Below are 22,178 nucleotides of genomic sequence, written 5' to 3'. Positions count from 1 at the left end.
GAGCAAGCAGAAGAAGTTGATCTTTAAAGAGGAAATTGAATTAATTTTCTTATTTTGAAGTAGAAGATTATGGCTTGAATAAAAATGTTCTTGGAAGAATGTTTGTGTGTCTTCATATGTGGTGGTCTTTATTTCTTATGCCTTTTTTTTTTCCCTTGCCTACAGGAAATCCATCTCGCTTTTCTGAAATGGCTTGAGGGAAATGTAGATGCTGAAGGATTAAGAGCATCCAGCAAGGTGTCTCTTAAATTTGTTTCATCCTGTGAATCAAAAATGGAGATAACACCATCTCTCATGCCAGTCATCACTGAGACAGGAAGCTTCTCATCTGAACATTTCAGCCTGAAGACGTATCAACAGAATCTTCAAACAAAGAAGCTTGGAAAGATTCTTCTTTTTAGTGAAGTTACTACATCAACACAGAATCTTCTAGATGGGTAAGAAAGTGATCTAGAGCATACCGAATAAGCTTTCTGATCTGGAATTCACAATTATAGTCACACATGATGTTCAGAACAAAAAAAACCCCAGCCAAACAAAGATTATTATCTTCTAGATAGGACACAAAATATCTTTGCTTATCTTTGTGTTCACAGAATATTGATTGATAATATTAAGCCATAAAGGGTGGGAAAATCTGTGTGTGACAACTTTTTCTTGGCACTGTAGTTTAATCATTATTTCTCTGGCAAAGCTTGAACATCACTGTAGGAAAGGTCAAGGTATTAAATATACATATTTAGGAGTTTCTATGCATTTTCTAGTACAAGTTATGTTCTAAGCTAGTTATTTCACAAAAGTAATATAAAGTAGATTGTGGCCTTAATTTTAATGTTACTGTTTTCTGTTTTTCCTTTTACTGAGTATTTCACTGAAATGCTCTTTAGTGGTTTGTTTGGATTTTTTTAAACATTGATTAGGGTTATACTAGGCATTCTTTCATCATCACATAGATGACCCTTGTGTGAATGAGCTGTGGGATACCTTTGAGAAAGTAGTTCATTAGAGTTTTGAATGGGATTAAGTGGTATGAAAATCACAGTTACTAAATCATAGGTTGGAGTCTATGTACAAAGACTATACTGTTACATTTCATGAAATAGTCTTATGGAAGTTGTTGCTCTTCAGGACAGGTTATTCTATGTGTGTTTCTACCTGCAGCTATAAGTTTTATTGGCGGCTACTTTTGAGTATCAGTGTTAATTTATCTGCGGAAATTGCAGATTAATTTTACTGTTGAAAATAACCTTGGGAATTTTGTTTTGGATTATTTTTTTTTTTAAATAACATTGTCAGTTAAATCATCTTGAATGTTATTGTAACTGATTAGTTAACCAGCAATAACAGATTTAGTTCTCGGCTAGAGAGCCTAAATTGTGAGACTGATAAAAGTCACAGAATATGCCTTCTTGCGAGTAATAAAGGTGATTTAGTTTATAATATATGCACACAAAATCTGTAAATGAGGATGAGTTATAACAGTATATAATCAGTTCATAGTCTTACAGTTGACATTATGAAAGAATTAATCAATTTTGATTTATGCTAAAACATTGCAATTTAGAGATAGTTGGAATTAAAAAAAATATTTTAATTGGAAACTATTCTTTGTGAGTGCATATGTACTTAGGTATACACACATTATTAAAATGTTGCTGTCTAATTTTGCTACTTCCCTTCCCCCAAATCTACATCCTCATCCTGCAATTGATTTTGCAATAGCTTTTGGACACAGAGAAATGTACTTGTTGAATAAGATGCCACAAAGAAAAGAGTTATTTTATAGAAGCATTTGTAGCAATTTCTTCTTAATTTTTAATATTCACAACATGTTCGGCCAACTGGACTGAAAGCAGAAGTACTGTGAAGAAAGCAACGAAGTGATAGTAGGTCAAGACCTTTCTTCTTGGATGGTTGTTTTTGGTGGTGGTTCTCAGTAACATTATTCACAGTAGGATGAAGTATATAATTCAGGGTTTTGTGAATTTATTTAGATGTCACAGGCTAAATATAATCATGTCTGGCCAATTTATATGTGGTTATATTATCAGGAAAGGCAAGGGAGCTAAGAGAAGTGGTCTTGGTTTTTCAATGACTGTGGAACCTTTACTCTCTTATGTTTAAAGTGTTGTACCAGCAGAGTGGTCCGCACTGAGGTTGCTTTTTTACATTTAGGTAGTTCAAATGTAATGAAGTGTTTACAGATGTAGGTCTTTGAGATTTTTCCCATCATGATGCAGTTTGAGTAGTCAGTTTTCAGGTAAAATGACTCTAAGTAGTTTATACTGGGAAGATGATCCTAGTCATATTATAATTTGAACAATTAAATCTGTTTTACAGAATGACTTCTGTTTTAATAAATTAAAATATTTGTCATAAGTATTATGTTTGACATTATTGTAAATACTTTGTTGTCATGGACAATAGAATCATGTAGTCCATGTGACTTGCAATTCAGCAAAGAGAGACTTCAAATATGATAACATTTCATAAATCACTACAAATTAATGTAAATACTATTAGGTAATTTTTATTCAAGAAAGAAGTTCTCAGGTTTTTAAGATACTTCCAAATGAACCAATATTAATTTGTTAGGTTATGTGTATGAGACTTTTTTCTATTTGACAACTCTGAGTGAAAGGAGACCCTGTCTCCGAGAAAAAAGATTTTCTTTGCTTGGACGAAAAATAGGTACCTATTGATTAATCTTGATTCCCAGAAAAAAAGGCAATACCACGTTTATGGAATCATGTGTTACAGTAAGCACTTGTTACATGACAGACTCTCTCAGGGTCTCTCAAATTTTACCAAGGTTGTGATGATTGAAAATATGATACAGACACCTCAAGAATTTAATTAGCATGATTAGTAGTAAATTTAGTTAGTAAACTGTTTAGTATATTATAAATAAATCTAGCATTTAACTTTCATTACTTTAGATTTTCTTATACCTTTCCCACCAACTGGATGTCAAACTTTTGTCTCTCTTCCTTTCCATTTCCCCAAACTTCATACCCCCCAAAATTAAGACGTGGAAGCAGAAAGTGGGCTGGAACTAATTTAATGGCTGAGCAACCTCACAGTAGAGAAACAGCCGGAGCCTAATAGGGGTCTTTGTCTGCATTTCCACCCTGGCTGGTAACGTGCCAGTCAAAAGTCAAGCAAAAGAAACAGGTGGAAACTATTAGACCTGTCATAAAGTTTGAAAAATTGATTCTGGAGGCTAAGTGAATAGATTGAACTTGACAGTGTTGTCCTAAAGATTCTAAGGGAAAATTCTGTAGTTTAATTTGGGATCCCTTGATTGTTCATTAGCTCTCCAGATGGCAAGTCTTGGTGGTTTGTGTATTAACATACACACTGTATTATCACTGGTGTACATTTATGTGTTGTAAGGTAACAGACACAGTGTGAATTCACCTGTAGGTATCTAAAATTAAGTGGCACTAGTCTAAGTGCAAAATAAAGATTTATTTAAATGTCATATAGTTTTAAATTATTAATACTGCTTTTATGGTTTCATGTTAAAAGCTCTATTTGAATCTTTTGAGGTTATTTTTTAAAGCATTTCTAATTTTGTTTCTTAAACTAAAATTTAAAATCCTTACCAAAGATTAGAAGCTCCCTTGGTTTTTCCTCTAAAAGGAAATTCTTTCTGTAAGTTTAATTTCAGAAACGTTATCTCTGAAGATATTTTTCCTAATGCCACCTGAACAGGTTAAGCTTCCCAGAAACAGTTCCACTTTCTCTTACCCTTTCTCCTCTTCTCAAAGTATGCCTGGGATTGCATGATTTAAGATAAAACTATTATTTTTGAGGATGCATCTGGTATAGTGATACAGTGTTACACTATAGAGACATTCTTACTAGATTCACAAGATTTAAAATTGATAAAGAAACATTTCTACCACACTTCAAGTGGCTGGAATGATTTCACAAGTATTTAATGAAGAAATAAATTATTAGGTACATTTCAGTTTTATTCTTACCAGTGTTTTATAACCTGTTTTAACATTTTAGTTGGCAGATTTGATTTATACATGATTGAGCCAGCATGTAATACATTCTATATGAAATGCCATTGTGGATCTGTTTTCCCCAGTATTTAGGAAGCACGAAGTGCTGTTGTTAGGAAGAGTTTGACACAGAACCAGTGAATTTTAGTGGAAATGAAATGTAGGATGAAGTTGCTTTCATATTTGCTGAATAGGGTATTTAAGTAAAATGTCAGCTTAGAATAAACAATATCCAAACAGTTAAAAACTTTGAAAAATAAAATCCTTTATATCATTGGTGCCCTTTTAGATTTTTTTATGCTTTTCTAGATTCATATTGTTGAATTTTTAAAAATTGTACTACGGCTCTAATTTTGGAAAGTGAGCATTACAACTCATTTTATTTTAAAAACTCTTTTAATTGTATTTAGTTTAGTTGTATTCAAATGTGTGTGCTACGAATACAGGTACGAAGTAGTTAAAAGTAAGAGTAGTGTATAGTTGAAGGAGATTGGAATGGCACTTCAGAGGCACAAGCAAACAAGTTGAGATTGACAAACTGTATTTTGTATTAGTGATTTTTATTTTTTTCCAAATCCTTGTGATGTTTTACTCTATGTAAACACAAGGGCCTCATGTTTAGTCATTCCATGCACCTTAATGATCTCCCTTATTCTCTATTTAAACAATACTTTAAAAAAAACCAAATTAAAATCAGGGAAGTCGTGAGGAGTGGGTTAAAATGTCATTTGAAGATAGAAACTTGGCATTAACATAGCCTTCGCAAAATATGCCATAGTGCCACACTACTTGTTTTCATTCCATCATAAGGCATACCTGTTTAAAGCCTCCCCTCTCAGATTCTGGCCTCAGAATTCCACAAGGACTGTTAACTCCAAGCTACAATTATTCTTCTTACGGCTATTGGCTCAACTTGATCAACCACTTTCTTAAAAGCTATGAAAATTTTTTTACTACTTTTAATATTATTTTAGCTAGCCATGTCTCATAGGCTCGGGTGGAAGAAGCCGTTTTGCTGTAATACTCAAAACCAACTGCAAGTTGTGTCACTGGCCTTGTGGTTTTCTCTCTTGAAGATGCATAGGTTGTTGAATTACAAAGTCTTCAAAGAGTAATATTTTTCTTCTAGCATGGCAAGACTATCCTAGTACATTAATAGTCTGATAGAAATAAATACTATCACCAAACATTAACATTACACCCCTATGCCCTGGTTCCTCAAGAATGTGCACTGGAGAGCTGGAAAACACCATGGTGGGCAAGAACAATGCCTTTCTCTCAGGAAACAACCATTGCTGTTGGATATTTTAAAAACGTGTGCTGATAAATCAGCCAGTTGTATTTAAATGGTGTTTGTATTATAAATTACATAAATATAATTTATATAATCTTTTCTACAGATAACAACCAAAAATACGATATTGGTTTGGATAATGAGTACTTCTTTCTGCAGAAAGCTCTCACAAATTGCTTTTAAAATATTAGATCCCTTGGTTTGTTTTTTTTAAACTGTAGTGTGGAAGAGGAATGCTTTGCTTGATGAATGTCTAGCTTAAAACATAAAGTTAGATATTAGTGGTGATAGACCCGCTCTTTAAGGAATTTTATGCTTTCAATCTACCTTCCTCTCATTCGAGTTAGCCTTGATATAATATCATCTTCCTTTGTTCTTCATGTCATTTGGGTTACTAACTTATGAATTTCTGATTTTTTTTATTTGTAGGGTTGAGGGTCTTTTTAATCTTAAAAGAAAGAAGTTAGTGCATTGGAATAGCTACTTCCATGCTTGTTTTCCTTTTTTTTTTTTTATATTCAATATTTTGTGCCTTCCTTTGGTGAATAAAGATTAGCTCAAATAACAGAATATGTTTGTTTCCCTTAAATTAATTTCAACAGTAATTTTTGCTAATTTAGGTTTAAATGTATAATATTTCATACTTTATTTTTCCATTCACTTATTGGTAGTGTTTTGTATCATTCAGTGTTAGACAAAGCTGTCCTTCAGGCTGATAACAAAAGATCATGCACAAATTTTTGTAATAAAGCCAACAGTGTGTTTCTTTCCTTGCCTGTAGAAAGAGAGGAATTCGGAAGTTTTTGGCACTGATTTGGTTCTGTGCCATTCCCAGACTCTTCTCTGCAATACCATTTTTCATTACATGCTTGCTGAAAGATTTCTGTATTAGGATTTGTCATCTCTTTTGCATCAATTTTCCTTGCCTTTCTTTCCACCTGTTGTGAACAGTTCTTTAGGACGCTAAACAATTAGGTCCCTATTTTCATGTCACGCACCTTGTGTGTCTGATTTTTCATGGAATTGAAGGCAAAATATGTTTCTCTTTATTTTTTTGTTATGTAAAATCAGTAGATATTCTTCCTGTTAACAAAGTGGGCCCCCTGCTTGCACGGTTTCTGTCAGGGCAGGGGGAGGTTTGGCATTCCCAAAGGGGATTGAGTCATAAAAAAAAGATACCCGTTTTGCAGAGCAATTAACCCATGTTGAACTCTTATAGTATATTGTATTACCCTGCTGCTGGAAGTTCCTGAACAATTCACATTGTCGTATGAATACACATGTAGTTTTGGAGCACTCATCATTCGTCAAATAAAATTCGTCAAACCCTGTAAGAGTGCACAGTTAAAATGAGAGTTAAAGAATGGAAATATTTCAGTAACATTTTACTGTTTTGTTTTACATGGTGCTATTTTCATGCATGCATTTTAAAACAGATTTTTCATATTAAGATGAAAAATTTGAACACTAAAGTTACAAATCATAACTTTTTTTGAAGAGGATTAACTTGAAGCAGTATATATGTAAGAGAATACAATATATAATAATAATTTTTAATATATTGGTTTATATATTTATAATTATAGCATATTACGTGCATATTATCACTATTTCTTTGCTAACTGTCACAATTTTGCCTTTGAATTTTAATTTCTATGTAGTAAAAAGAAATGTTGCTTAAGCTTAAACTACCTAAAAGGACTTACAGATTAATATCTGCACTTTATTGAGAGATTTCCGTGCTTTTTCAGTCATTGCTTTGCAGCATATTGTTAAGTATAATGGTCAGTTCTGTAGTGTCAGTGAGAATGCTTATCAGGTGCGGCTATCCTTGCATTCATCAAATAGCTTTCTTTGTGCCAGGAGACCTGCCACCGTATTGCCACCGGTCCAAGCTTGGAATATAGCCTCTAACAAAGTCATGTGCTTATAGTAATAAGTTATAAAACTCAAAGACAGGCATAAGTCAGTGTCGAACATGACCTATTGACTTAAAAAGGGGAGGGTAAGGCATAGCAAAACTAGATATGTTGTTAATACGGTCAGATGAAAAAACTGCCCCGCCTCCCTAATTAACCTCGTTGTGTAGCCTGGGGCTTGGACAAATGGATCTGCATTTCTCCCCCATACCTTTTTATTGTAATTGTTATGATCATCTGACTAGTAAAAGAATAAATTAAAGATGTTGCATTGAAATAAAAGAGAATAGCATTTAGGTTTCTAAGTGATTTGATAATGTGTTTGATTAACAAGCTGCCCAAAGTATGTGTGGCTGAGAAAAACCCAGATTAGGAACTAATAAAGAATCCAGTTGGCTGGACACTGTACACGTTCTTTACACTTGACTTATGAAGGAGGTGTGCTGGAGATACTCAGCACATGCAAATTCCAAACAGACTCCCTATTTTTTCAGAAAACGTGAATTCTAGAGAAGAAGCGGAGCCCAGTATGTGTTGATTTGGCAACTCCTCTGGTCATTACACTTGCTTTAGGTAATGCATAAGGTCTACCTACCTACCTCAGCCTTGGAATTATACCTACAGAGTAATTTTTGTCTGATTGTTTTAGGAAGCTGATGGGAAGAATCACTATTGTTAGCCATGGAGACAAACATACTGTGTGCTAGGTTTTGACTTTAACTACTTTTATTTGAAACAACAATAAAGATCTGAATGCTGAACTATAACGAAGTGCAGTTGCACAAAGTCTGAATTATTCTCTTGAGATGCCAGTATCTCATTCTTACTACACAGGGAAAAAAGCATAATCAGATTTCTTAGAAACTCAAAGTTAGATCATGGCTTTCAGTTTCCATTTGCACATCTCCATCTCTTCATCTCTATGCCCTTAATAGAAAAAAAAAAAAAAAAAAAAAAAAGAAAGAAAGAAGAAAAAGGGGTTGGATTTACGACAGAATGAAGCCGAGGTAAGGACTAAGAAACTTATGGCATGGCTGTTTAGGGAAGTTTAGACAGCACCTGTTCCAGTGTTGCTAAGAATAAATACGCTGATTTTTGTTTGGTTTTATGCTGCCAGTCAGAAGATAGTGATTTAATTTCAGAATAATTCCCTGATTGTTTCCAGAGCCACAAACTTTCAAAGCTTGTGTAATTTCTAATTTAAGCAGTAAACTAAGAAAATTCCACAGAATCTGAATTCTTTACCTAAATCCCACTGGCCTAATTTATTTTCACTTATACTCCTAGTTAAAATATTTTAAGAATCTGTTTGTATTCAAACGAAGGCTTGCATTTATCACACCTCATATCATTTAGCCTAAAATGTCATGGCCTCTAGAATGGTGTGTAAAAAAAGTGAGGTTCCCCCACTGCAGTTTTGTGATCCCCAGGATTGCTATAAAATGCTGTACCTCATGTTGCTTTCAAAAGGATTTACTGGCATTGTTCTTGTTGCCTAAATGTTAAATGTGGATGAACTTCCAAATGTTTTTTGTAAACTTGAAATGGCACTATTTTACTGAAGATACTATCATTAAAAAAAACCACAGAAATTTTTTAAAGGCTTCTTCACTAACACAAAAGTTTATGGCATATTACATTAAGTAGTTGCAGAATACAACTATAAACTGTCCCATTTTTCATTTGATGTGTGTTTGAATGTATCATCAGTCTGTCCATTCACAGAGGAAGATGAAGAGGCATTCGGAAGAGAAAACAAGAGGAGAAAAAAAATGTAGGGAGACGGAGGCTGAGACCCAGAAAAAAGGAAATAGAAGTAAGGCATTCAAGGGAAACAGTTCTTTTCTACAGAGTATTTCTTTAGCAAATATGCTAAGCTTAAGCTAAAATAATGTGGATGTAGGATGATTGCAATATAAGTTAGGGAAAAATCTACATGTTGTCATAGTGCTGAGCAAACCAAGTACTGATCAAGCCCAGTACTTCTTTATTCAAATGGCAGACTGTCTACTAAAGATAATTTACATTGGGTTTGATTTTTTCTAAAGTCATAAAGGCTGATAATAACTCCACTTAAACATGTGGTAGTTCCATTTCTTTTTTTTTTTTGCTTGAAAATTGGGGACTATGAGGAAAGGGAAGCACTTTATTTTGTTGAAGCTAAATGATAGTTTTGCTTACGGTCATAATTGAATCTGCAAATTATGATGTCCTGCTTTGTTTATTTTTAGTCATCCTTCTAATCTGTTTTACCATCATGATAATAACTTACCAACATCCCGCAAATTGCTTATATTTCATGCTTTTAAAAATGCAGTTTACAACATATTACATTGTACTTTATGGGTATCCTGTAATTCATTAAACTGCATTTTACATGACAGTGGAAGAGCTTCAGAATTCATTCCACCTGACTGTGATGGTTTCCATCCATTAACTTACTATCTTTATTCAAATCCCTAGATATGCAGTTAAAATTTCAAAATGGAATTTCATTCACCCTTTTCTAAGCCCATAAAATTTATTGATAGACTTCAATGGGCTGTGGGCTTAGTGAAAGAGAACAATGTATTTTTATACTGCTGCATCATCTTTCAGCTAAAATATTTCTCCTATATAATCAGTTGCTTTGTTTAAATATAAGACTTGATTTTCTCTTATGTCTAAAGGAGAAACTAACTTGGTCTTGCAGACTAGTTGCTACGGAGCCTGCTTCCTTTTAAGGATGTGTATTCCACAATGTGATCATTGCAGTGAAACTGAGATTTACAAATACTGAAGGAATAACTTGCAGATAATGCTTTAGGGTCTAAACATAATACTTCAGGCTTCACTAAAATAAACCAGGACTTGATGCCCTCAGAACAAATAGTTGTGTGATGTAAATGCAGGTGTCAGGGGTATCAAATAGGCTTACAAGCTGTTTTCAAACTGTGTATTAATGGCATTGGATATAGCTCTTTGATGACGTACTGATCTTGCACCAAAAATATTTTCTTTCCTTGTTGAATCACAGAATCATTAGGGTTGGAAGGGACCTCTGGAGATCATCTAGTCCTGCCAAGGCAGGGTCACCTAGCACAGGTTACACAGGAATGTGTTCATGCAGGTTTTGAATGTCTCCACAGAGGGAGACTCCACAAACCCCCTGGGCAGCCTGTTCCAGTGTGCTGCCACTCTCAAGGTAAAGGAAGTTCTTCCTCATGTTGAGGTGAAACTTATTTTGTTTTAGTTTGTGGCCATTGCTCCTCATTCTGTTGCCAGGCACCACTGAAAAGTCTGGCACCCTTCTCCTGCCACCCACCTTTGAGATATTTATATGCATTAACGAGATCCTCTCTCAGTCTTTTCTTCTCCAGACTAAACAGGCCCAGCTCCCACAATCTCTCCACATAAGAGAGATGCTCCAGACCCCTAATCATCATTGTGGACCTATGCTGGACCCTCTCCAGTAGGTCCTTGTATTGTACTGAGGAACCAGAACAAACCCTAGGAGAAAGAAAAATGTTTCTATTTATTTTCTTAGGGTTTTTGAAACCAGTTTCCTCCAATAAGCCGTTTGTGCTACTGGCTTCTGAAACAGCAGTTTTGTCAAGATCATACATTTGTGTAGTAATACAGAAGAATGCTTATATGATCTCAATAAGCCATCTGTCAGTCATATATTTTAAAATGTTGTCCATAGATGCAGAAAAAAAGAAGAATATTATTTTAGAGCTTTTAAATTTCAAGGCAGGAAATTAGATAGAGTTCTCACTCAAGTCTTGATTTATTAGCGAAAGATAACGTGTATGTTTTACACTGAGTATGGTAGCAGATGTGAGATACAAAAGAAATTGCTGGTGGCCACCTGCTTTAATGTAGGTTTAAAATCTTGTATGGTAGTTGATGTCATGTAGAATTCACAGGATAGAGGATAATTTTAAGTTAGTACACCATGTCAGGTTAGCAAGGATTGATGCTTTCCATCACAATTTATCCGTCTGTTTGAAAAAAGGAAAAGTGAAATAATCACCTTTTGCCAAAGTTTTTGAAAAGCACCTGTGAGTGGCTTATATATGTCTTGTGGACAGGCAGCATAGAATTTTTAATGGGAAAGTGCTGGAAAGTCAGTAGAACACTGTGACTCCAGCTTATTGTCTGTTGTTTTGTTTCCATCTTAGCATTCTGCTGCTGTTCAGTGGTTAGATTTATGTGGTTTTCTTTGGAACTAAGTGCATATTTCTTCTGGAGCATGTTTTCTCCATCAGAATACTGACAATATACAGACAGAAGAAATAGATGGAAGATGTCTTTGCATGCCACAGTACCAGCATGCTATAAAGCCTCAACAAGGAAAGAATCCTTATCCCAAGAGGCTTCTTACTTTTAAGAAGTAATGGCAATTAAAGATTTTTAGTGTAGATGGTTGAAATGCCTGCTGTATGGAAACAGCCTAGAAAACTACATTCAGGCACAGAATATCACCTTTGCAGTGGAAGTGACTATGCTAATCTAGATCCTAGGAATTGAAGTTTGTTTGATTAACTCAAGATTTCCACAGAGCCATGTGCTGTAGCCACAGAGCTGGAAATTGATTACAGAATATATTGTCATAGGTATTTCACTGCATGCCATGTTCCTCAGGGGTTTTTTTAACCCTTCTGGTGGAGCAAGATGAAGAATTATTTTGCTTAATAGCCAAACATGGCCTCACATGCACCATAAATGGTGTTACAAAATGGTGTTAATTTGGTCTAGTAATTTATAAATTATAACTTTAGGTATACAAAACACATTAAAATTTTGAGGTGCTTTTATTCTATTTCTTAATCTCTGTTATGAATAAAGATTGCAAATTCATGCTTATCTTTTGTGGACAATGAAAAGAAGATTTTGTATTATGCTTATTTCTATTCCCAATATTTTCCTCACACATTTCCAGAATTTTGCTTTTATCAGTAATTTTTATTTCCTTTTTTATTTTTTTATTTGATTTCACATTTGAGATAGGTAAAATGTAACTTACTACAATTTAATTAATTAGCATGAATCACGAAACTAGAAATTGCAGAACTTGTGTCTTTTTTTATACGTAATTTCATGTTAAAATAATTCTGGTGGTTGCTGACTCATAAGTTAAAAAAAAAAAAAGAGAGCAGGAATCAGTCTTATTTCAGTTAGGAACTCAGATCTTGACCTAGTATATGCTGGGAAAAAAAAAAATTGGTTTGGTAAACTGTATTGAATTGAGCTTTTCCTATACTTTATTATCTTAAAAATCTTCACTGGTCTGCTTTAAATCCTGCAGTTCTGCACACGGTTTGGAACAAGTAAGATGTAATGATTAAACACTTTAAAAACAGGACAGCTGACTTGAAATGTGTAAATTGTACATACTTCTGATGTGTGTCATCAGGAATTTGCATGCTGCCTTCTCTACCTTCCCTGTTGTTTTTCATTGCTTGTTCTTGAAAAACCAGTTAATACATTTATTATGCTAGAGAATGGATTCAAACTTCTGTCTGTTGTCACAGTATAACTAGGCAGTAGTATCAAGTATGAAATTCAGCACAGTTCCACTTTCTTTTTAACTAACAACAGAAATAGGTAAAAAAATATAAAACCAAAAGGAAAGAATGAACCTGAAGTAGAACTGTTTTCACCTATGGGTTGCATAAATAACAAATTTTTTTTTTCTACTGTTTTATGCAGAAATAGTAGACAAGAAGATACAAACAAATGTCTTTTGGGGACATCCACAAGAATAGGTGTAAAACATTGTATATTTAATACCAATTGATACTATTCTGCAAGACTGATCAGAAAACACAGGATTCTGTGGAAACCAGCTAGTAAAGGGAACAGGGAAACCATTCACTCTGAAGATTTTTAGATCCAAGACAATCAGATTTTTGGGAGTAGGGTGAAAGGAAAATGGGAGAATAAGTAAAGTTTGACTAAAAATGAAGATTTCTTTTTTTATGAAGTCCAGGTCGACTAGTAAGCAGGTCCTGTTATGTGTTGAACATAACAGTTCAGTCTGAGAGAATGTCTTCTGATCATTATTAGCTCGTTGCTGAAGGTATGTTACTGTTCCAGACTCTTCTGGCTTTTATTTCAACATGGCCTGGACATAGAAAGTATAATAGGTGTTTTGGGGAGTGCAGATAATTGGAACATTAGGATTCTATCTGATAACCTGTTTTCTATCTAATGTACTATTTGGAGGTTTCATCATTTGGTGGTCATCAGAACAGATAACATTTAGTCATTGCCAAAATATGTTTCTCTACTAACTGGGGTACAGCTGAACAAAACCTGTAACGCTTTACCTGTGAATAAGGAACAAATATTCTCCAGTTTGCTGAAGCTGTAATACTGGGTGTTCATGAAAACAGAATTATACTGGCTTAGAGGGAAAATGGTAATTTGCTATGAGGCATTAGTTTAATAAACTGGTGTGCCAACAGGAGAGGTTAAGAAGGGTGAAAATGTTGTATTTTGATATTTTGCCAAGTTAAACAGTGAAATATTGTGAACATGAACCAAGTGAAATGGAATGCTTTCTACTTGGATTTGAAACCAAAAATCTCAGTGAGTGACTGACAATTCAGAAGTGGTGGAGTGTAAAGTAGATAAGTAACCTTCCTTCCCTGCTTCCTCTTCCACTGAGGAAAAATTGCTGAGCAAAAATCTGAAGTGCTGATGTGTTTATTTTAACACTGGGAAATACTTATTACTTCAAATATTTGCCTGCTTGTATATCATATCTATTATACCACATGTGCCACATACAAATTAGACATGGCTCATAAAGTGAAGTAACCCTAGATTTTTCAAGATTATGGATGTAAATTTTCCTTTTATTTAACTGTTCTCTAACTCATGTCAGGGAGGCTTCCTAGTGATGGAGGTCTGTAGCTTTTAAATTAAAATCCTCAGCAGAATTCTTCCTGTACTTTAGACATACACTTTATTCAGTTCTGTAAAGAAATATCTTCAGATGATATTAGAACAAGAAATGTAGAAAAGGAAGTTGCATTTTCTAGATCCAGAACCAGGTTCTCTCAATTATTTGGCTAGTTGTGCAGCTGCATTTATCTAGCACGTAGCACACGTTCTTGGAAATAAGGAAGATCTTTTTACAATGATGGTAACTATACAAGTAAAGCCTAAACTAAATTCAGATTACAGATTACTAGATCAGAAATTAATAAAATATAAAAATATAGCTAGTCAAAGTATGCTATATTTTCTTTTTCACTTTTCCTCTTACTGTGACATAATTCAGATGAATATTTTATATGTGTGTTTATCTTGTACTCTATATTTAATGGATGCTGGCATGGGAAACTTCACGTATTAACTTGGCTGAAGAGAAAGTTGGCGTTTTTTTACAATAGCACCCTACTGTGGGCTTCACAGAAGAGATACCAGGCAGCTTTGCAGGCTAGCCTTCTGGGACTACTGGCCCAAATCTAGCTGGCTGTGGAGCCAGCTGGCAGTCACCTCCAGTACAGTGCCAGGTGACACAAGTGAACTGCTGTTAGTAAATTAGGGTGGTTTTTTCCTAATTAAACACAGAATTGCGAAAAATCTTGTTGTGAATGTCTTTACAAGCTTCAACCATGTATCTATTAAAAAAGCTAAGTTGTGGCAGTTGTGTATTATGAACTGTCTTCTAATTTTTAAAAAATCACAAACTTCGACAGTTTTGTTTTGAATCTGTCATGTACTTCACTCTTTCTAAAGGTCTCTTTTTATTGTGCGATATTAATATCATCAAGGGAATGAGCCATAAGGCATAAGTATTTGCCTAGTCTGTGTTTTCAGTTTTATGTGTTCTAGTAAATCTGAGGTGCTTCGTTCTGGTTTTCAGGTTTCAAAATACATTAACCATCTCTCCATCTTGTGCAGTGGCTCATACCCACCTCATTACAAGGAGGGTAGGAATATGATCCCTAGATGTGGTTTTTCCTAAGTAGGTGATTATTGGTGTGTATGGCATTTGTGCATAGATTTCTGCACTGGACCATATTACATAGTATATTAGGTCTTCCTAGCATTAGTTACATTTACATGTAATTTTTTTTTCTGTGTGAACACATTCTGGAGGGTGGTTTTGAAACACTGATATTCGTGTTACTAGAATATGTGTGGTGTCTGCATTATTTGCTAGTAATCTGAGTTGGATTTGGTTTCAGAATATGTGAGCTAGTTTTATGTCCACTCTGATTTTACCTACGTCTGTTTTAAAGCACCAGCTGTATGGCAGATGCTCACATTAAGGTTTTGTGTTTCAAGCAGAATCAAGAAATTCTCAGGATACCTTATTTGCTTCTACTACAGATTTTTCTCCTTCAGACTCAGCCAATCCATAATCATGAGTGTATAACCATTTCAGTCTTTTGTCAAAATCTACTGACTAGAACCTGTTTCCCTCCTTAAATTTCTTCTGTTCTCTGTATTGCTTCTCTTCTGCCAGACCATAATTGGTGAGTATCATCTACAGGGGAAAAGAAATCCTCTTCTGCTGGTTCATCACTATTAACTCAAAATTTTTTCATTACATGTGAGAAATTATGACATGCTTATGCTTTGCTTTGTTCTTCACTATATCCATGTCCGTAGTTCTTTTGGTCATTCAGGAGTCTGAGCTACTGTTTGTCAGTCATATGCAGCTTGTATAAGTAAATGGCACAAGTGATCTGATCCTCTAACAACAAATGCCTTTATCCTGTCCTTCTTGGAGAGCAGCTTCTTTTTTTGGTGACTGCAGTCAATCTATTTGGCTTTGCAATTTTTGTTTCTTTCTGAAATTAGAATCCCCTTGCCTTGCCTTTTTTTTTCTTTCCACTGAACTCTATCTCATAATTCAAAGGCTTCTATTTAAGGTGGTACAACAGTTCTGCAAGGAAGTAGACTCATAAATTGATGCCAGAAATAGTACTGGCCATAAAGTACTTAGTGTAATATTTTCTCTGCAGTAATCCTACTGCTGCTTCAAGACTGACTTTCTCATGTTTTTACTTGCATGTAGAATCGCATAACTTTTTGTTGAGTCTGTGTGTGGTTTTAAGGATACTTACAAAGTAGAACTGGGTACAGCAGTTGTGTTTAAATTTACCTGTCATATTTGTGCCACTTTCCAACTTTCTTTTTCTTTTTTTTTTTTTTTTTTTTTAAACCTACAGTTGTTTTCAGCAGGATCTAAATATATGAGTCAAGGCTACGTGCTCCAACTGAAAATATTATTTGACCTTCCCTAATGTGGGAATTTAACAGTCCTGCTTGGGATTTCTTGAGTAATTTCTTCTTTCTTCTCCATGTCGTTCATAATTTTGCTTCCAGAACAAAAGGCACTAGCTCTCTACATAGATTTATTTTCAGTTTTTAGATATTTTTAAAAAACATAGCTGGTAGAAGAGGTTTTGTTTATAATGTGTTCATGTACACTAGTATGTCAAATGTATTTGGAGTTGAGAGCTTTAATAATGTAAGCATGTGAAGACTTCTTAAAGGAAGCAAGGATTTACTTCTAATCTTTTATATGACAAAATTTAATCTTACAAAGTGGTTTTGTGAATAAGTTGATAAAAAAAAAATGTTACTCTGATTTTTTTATGCTTGGGATATAAGCAGGTTTGGTCCTGTTCTGGAAACTAGCTAGAGTAGTTTTCAAGGGTCTTCCACAGCCCTTTTTAACATGCAACTATTATGCTGTGTGTTTTCAGGGACAAATTACGAAAATGTTGGATTATAACATATTTAAGAAAAATGAAGTATAATTTGGTTCTCATCCTTTAGTTCTACTACTCCGTGCATCTTTGGTTCACGAGGTTTATGAAAGGCTAATATTGAAAAAATTTTGTGGGAGCTCTTTCTTGTGTTGACAGAACATAATTCAGAGAATTACTAAAATAACACTTTATTTCAACAGTTAGGAGAGTTTGAATTGTTAAGTTTCACTTTCAAAATCAGCTAAAAAACCCTGAATAAAATGAAATTTGTGTCTCAAATTTTAAGTTACATCAGACAAGTTGCTTTTTGTATGGAAGATTTCATAGCTGTAAAATGGATGTAAAAAAGGATGTTGAAAAAAGTTGCAAAATAACTCCAGCATAAATGTTTGTGAAAAAAAATAATTTCTTGCATAGTATCTTATCACAGAGATAAAAAAGTAGAAAGCCAAAGGTGCATCCTTTTACAATTGAATGTAAGGGTCAGCAAGCATCTTTCTAAATTATGTTGTTAGGCTGCACATGTTGAATAGATGCGGTCCCTATGGAAACCAAAAGTTTATGTGGATGTGAAAAGCTTTGCAGAGTATAGTGAAAAATATGTTACACTGAATTTTTTTCAATAGGGCACAGTATGATATGTACTTTTTATACCTACAGTACTGTGGATTCTACAAAACAGCACAGAGAGGATGTAAACCAAGTTATTTTTGATTTGTAATGTAGGAGATTTCTGATTAGTTGCACTTCAGTGATTACAAAAGGACAGTGGCACTGTTGATATAAATTGAATACTTGTGTCATGCACAACAGAAGCATAAGCAAGAAGAAAGCCTTGGAAGCTCAGCTAGGAATGCAAATTGCACCCTTTGACCCACTTCCCACCTAATTGAAGTGAGTTTTCTGGTAACAGGTTCTAATTTAATTCTGCAGTGATGTCGCAGAAAACTGCCACTGCAGGAATTGTTTCTGCAGTCCTTCTGCATGGTTCTGCAAGCAATAAATGAAGCTTTCTCAAACTATCCAATATGTGTCTTTGGTCATTCCAAGTATCTTTTTAAATGTAGAACAGCAATAGGTCCAGTTTCATCAGCTTTGAAATTCTGGTCAGAAATTATCCCCCAAATCCCTCATGCCTCAAATCAGTCAAGACAACACCTTGGACATATTGCTGAGGGAAAGGGTAACAGGTCTTCCAGGAAACTCTCTGAACATTGTGAAATGCTGCCTGAAATTTTTATGCCTTGTCACTGTATATCTCCTGAAATATGCTCAAATAGCAGTGATGCCAAAAATTAGGAATATAGTCAGTGGCTACTGTTCTTCTGGCAATTGTAGTTTCCAGCTCCAGTTGGATACATCTCCACACATATGAAACTGCTGTATAAAATAGATGTCTCTGGAGGCCCAAGTTTCAGAGACTATAGTTTGTAATCTGGTAAGGGTTGCCATTTTTTATGTTTGTATTACAGCTTCTGCCAAGTACTTATGACAGAATTATGGAAGTATGAAGTGCTTAAACAGAGACCTTGAGAAAGAATTCCTCGGAGGAAACAATATTTCCTTACTGTGGTTAGGTGACTGGATGACTATAGACCACTATTTCGTTTGCACTGTGTTGAGTAAGTGCTGGTTCATGTGGGTGGCTCATTGGTTTGTTGTGCTAGGGATGCAATATTTCCTTTTCAGGCACTGCTACTACTGATAGATAATTTAAAGGTTGATGTGTGTTAGCTTTTACTCATTTACTGTGATGCGAACACTAGTTGTCCTTTTTAAGAATGAATGTTACAGATGAGTGTCACCATTTTGAAGTGCTGCCCAGTGAAAAACTGAAGATTGCCAAAGAAACCACCTGTCTAGTTCTCTGGGAAAATGCAGCTAACAGAGAAGTCTTTGAACTGTCAGATACATCCAGCATGCCTTTTTTGTGGGAGCATACATAGAACTGACTTTGATGAAGTTATGTTTGGAAAGAGCTAACTGAGAAATTCTGCTGCCCTAAGACAGTAGAACATCAGCCATTTCAAGAGGCATAATGAGCAGCTAGCTACACTCCTAATTCAGACTGCTGTAAATAGATAAAACTCTGTTTTCATGCTCTTAAATTAAATGTGTTTCTCAGGAGAAGGTTGTCTTCTGTTTGGAAAATGTTGTGTCTACTTGCTGATTCTTTCCAAATGGAGATTAGTGGGGTGTAATTTCAATTCAGTGTTTGAACAGCCAGTCTGTGTGAGCTTCTGAAAGTGTCTGAGTCCAGCTGATAAACTGTAGAGACTTTCACTTGCTTGATTTTGGTCAGCTCCAGCAAGAGTAAAATCTTCAGGTGGTGAGAACTCAGCTATCTTGTTCTCAGATGAGTTTGTTTGGGAAACTTGAACTAGAACTTAAGCAGACACCTAACTGAGGTGAGAGTGAAGGACTCTGCTCTATGGGCACAGGAAAAGGAGGGACTGTATGGGTTGTGTATATTGGGGAAAAAGCCTGATTATTTTTCCTTTTCTTCAGCATTTACAAATACATGTGAATGTTCAAACACCATCGTTTTAACTGCTGTTTACATCTCTCATGTCTGTGAGTTGGTGCAAAGGATTGAATGTGGTAATAGAAATTCGCCTTACTTACGTTAGTTCCAGATAGATAACTCATAGTTGCAAAGTTTTATTCAAGAAGCTACCACTTTTGCAGCCATGCAATAAGCAGAGGACCAGAGCTGTCAAGATGATTTCTTTTACTAGGATTAGAGCCATGGTGTTTTAAAAAGATAACAATATTACAATGATAAAAGTCAATAGCATTTTCGTTAAGTGTTTCGGTAAGCTATGTGAACCTTGGTAGCTGTGTAGGTGACAGTAACAGATAATTAACAATTTTAAAATTCGTCACTTTATTTCAAAAATTTGAAGCAGAGCAAATCTGTATTAATCCTTTATGGTGGATTCTCTACTTTAAAAAATCTGTTGATTTAGTTCATATTAAATATGTGCTGATGCAAATGGTGCCCTGCTGACATTAGAGGAGAGAAGGAGGGGGAGGAGGGAGAAGAACTTGAGATTTAACAACCAGAGAACAGGAAATAGAACGACTCTTGATGACTTTCTAGTCAAGATACCAGCATGAGGGAATGACTTGAGGTAGGTGTATAGTCAAATCAGTCTGGATACCAAGCTTTTATGGATTCTCTGAACTAATTGCAAACCAGCATATGCAACGCAATTGTACCTGGTTGAGCCTGGATTCCTTGCCTGAGTTAGCTTGAGAATTATTTTGCTGCCTTTCTTACTATTTGCAGATACTTGAGCTCACTAGTGAAAGCAAGTTTGGGAATCTCACATGAATCTCAATTGCTGCTTTTAGCTTGCTGCACAGTCTTGGATTACTGACTGCATCAGCTGTAAGGACGTGACTTGATTCTAGAAAATTTGTATGCTGCAAAGAAATCTAAAAGCTCTACCTAGCAGTGATGCTTATTGACAGCCTGGTCAGTTATGCCAGGGATATCTTTCTTAATTATAAACATGCCTTCCTTTCTGTCTTGTCTTTAAGCATAGTTTTCCTAAAATGGAACCTAACAGTACATTAATATTAACATTAAATGTTCAAGTCGGCGTTTTTAATAATGAGAGGTGAACCTGTGCACCTCTGCAAAAACTTCTACTTGGAGACTGAGAGGAAAAGAAAATCCCACAGATTTCACTGGGTTTAGGTTCTGTTTTAACTTTTTAAATCACACTTAGGAATGTAGTTTCAAACCTGCAAAAGATAATAGTGTAACAGCAGAATCTAAACTATGGAAGATCTTAACTTTAGAAAGTAGTTGTGTATATCCATTGGTGCACTTGTTAAAACAAGAGGTTACATAAATATTTGAGTTTTTAAAGATCTATCGCAGTCTTTTTTAAAGCTAAATGTTTTACTATCCATATTTTTGTATAATATCTTATTTCAGAAGTGATATTAAGTATGTAAATGGCAGAAATGTGGATTTGTCACATAAGCAGTCATAGTTCTCTCTTGTTTCTTCCTTGGTAAATCCAGCCTTACCAGGAGACGAGGCCAGATTATTTTTGTGCTATAGAAATCATTCCAAAACAAACCCTGTCTGTAGTTACATTATCCTTCAATGTAAGGAACATGTTTGGCTTACATATTGCTGACATCTGCCAAATGTTTCTTTACCAAGTGTTTAGTGTAATTTGCAGTGAGCTGGTGAATACTTAATGGTCTTTGTAGAACTTCATCTTTTATGTCCTCCTCAGTTAAAGCAAATCCTTTCATCATCAGTGTTACCTTTGTGCTGGGTTTTTTTTGCTAGTTAGATCGTGCATTTCCCACACCCAGTTTCTTTGGGATTTCTGGGATTTGATTTGGAAGCCTATGGGGTTTTTTAATTAAGTGGTACTGAATAATATCCAACGAATATAAGTGGTATAATGAAGGGATACATTTTTTCATTTAACTCCTAGTAAAATGTAAGGATTTTACCTTCTTTGGCATCCCATTTTAAGTTGCGTAGGCAAAGTTGGATCAGTATTGAAATGGGAAATTTAAAAAGTTGGTGGAAGTGGTAACGATAGCTTTTCTTCTCTTCCAAGTCTTTATGTGTAGGTGCTGCTAGTTCTGTTTTTATTAGGAAATGTTACTCCTTTTTCTTCTCTCTCCTTCCTCACTTCCCCAGGGAAGAAAAATATTCTGATCAGTTCCATAAAAGCAGGTTAAGCCACTAAAAGTAGCTTTGCGCTGTGAATCGAACCCTTTTTAAAATGGTTTGAATTCTGAGGGGAAGACTGGAGATGGGGTAGTTTATGTCACTAAACTTTCCTTTTTATAGTAGGAAATGTACCTGAAGTCTCTGGAATTACCACAATGGGGTTGTACATTTTTACAAACAAAGAATAATGTTAATTCTATTACCTGCTCAGTCTCAAGTATGTAATTAATGACATTATGCTCAGCTAAGTTCAACTTGAAGATAAAAATCACATGAATCGAAAAACTTAGTTTACAGATTATCAGTGCTAATCTCCAGACTCCTCAGCCCTACAAAATAAAGTTACCCACTTCCTTTACAAGAAATAAAGAAATCCACAGTCCATTTACACTCTTCTAAATGCTAACTGAAGGAAAAATGGCTTGGAAAAAAATTCATAAGACATTGAAAATATTCTTTCTAGTAAGTCACAGGGAAGATGGATAGGGTGATAAGTTTTTAAAGCAGGCAATATTG

General features: G+C 34.9%; 1 protein-coding gene across 1 annotated transcript in view; it reads left to right on the top strand.

Moving 5' to 3' along the window:
• HLCS (holocarboxylase synthetase) overlaps nucleotides 1–22,178 on the top strand; it is a gene marked incomplete at both ends in the record, with an annotated part of 120,638 nt that overhangs the window by 41,926 nt on the left and 56,534 nt on the right. The window contains one exon of the mRNA XM_080612191.1: nucleotides 166–437. Within this exon, the coding sequence (XP_080468317.1) occupies nucleotides 166–437 (272 nt within the window). The remainder of the gene's footprint in view (nucleotides 1–165; nucleotides 438–22,178) is intronic.

This window comes from Psittacula echo (genome assembly GCF_963264785.1).
Source record: "Psittacula echo genome assembly, chromosome: 3".
Lineage (NCBI taxonomy): Eukaryota > Metazoa > Chordata > Aves > Psittaciformes > Psittacidae > Psittacula > Psittacula echo.
Note: the sequence above shows the minus strand (reverse complement) of the source record. Positions and strands in the feature narration are given on the sequence as shown.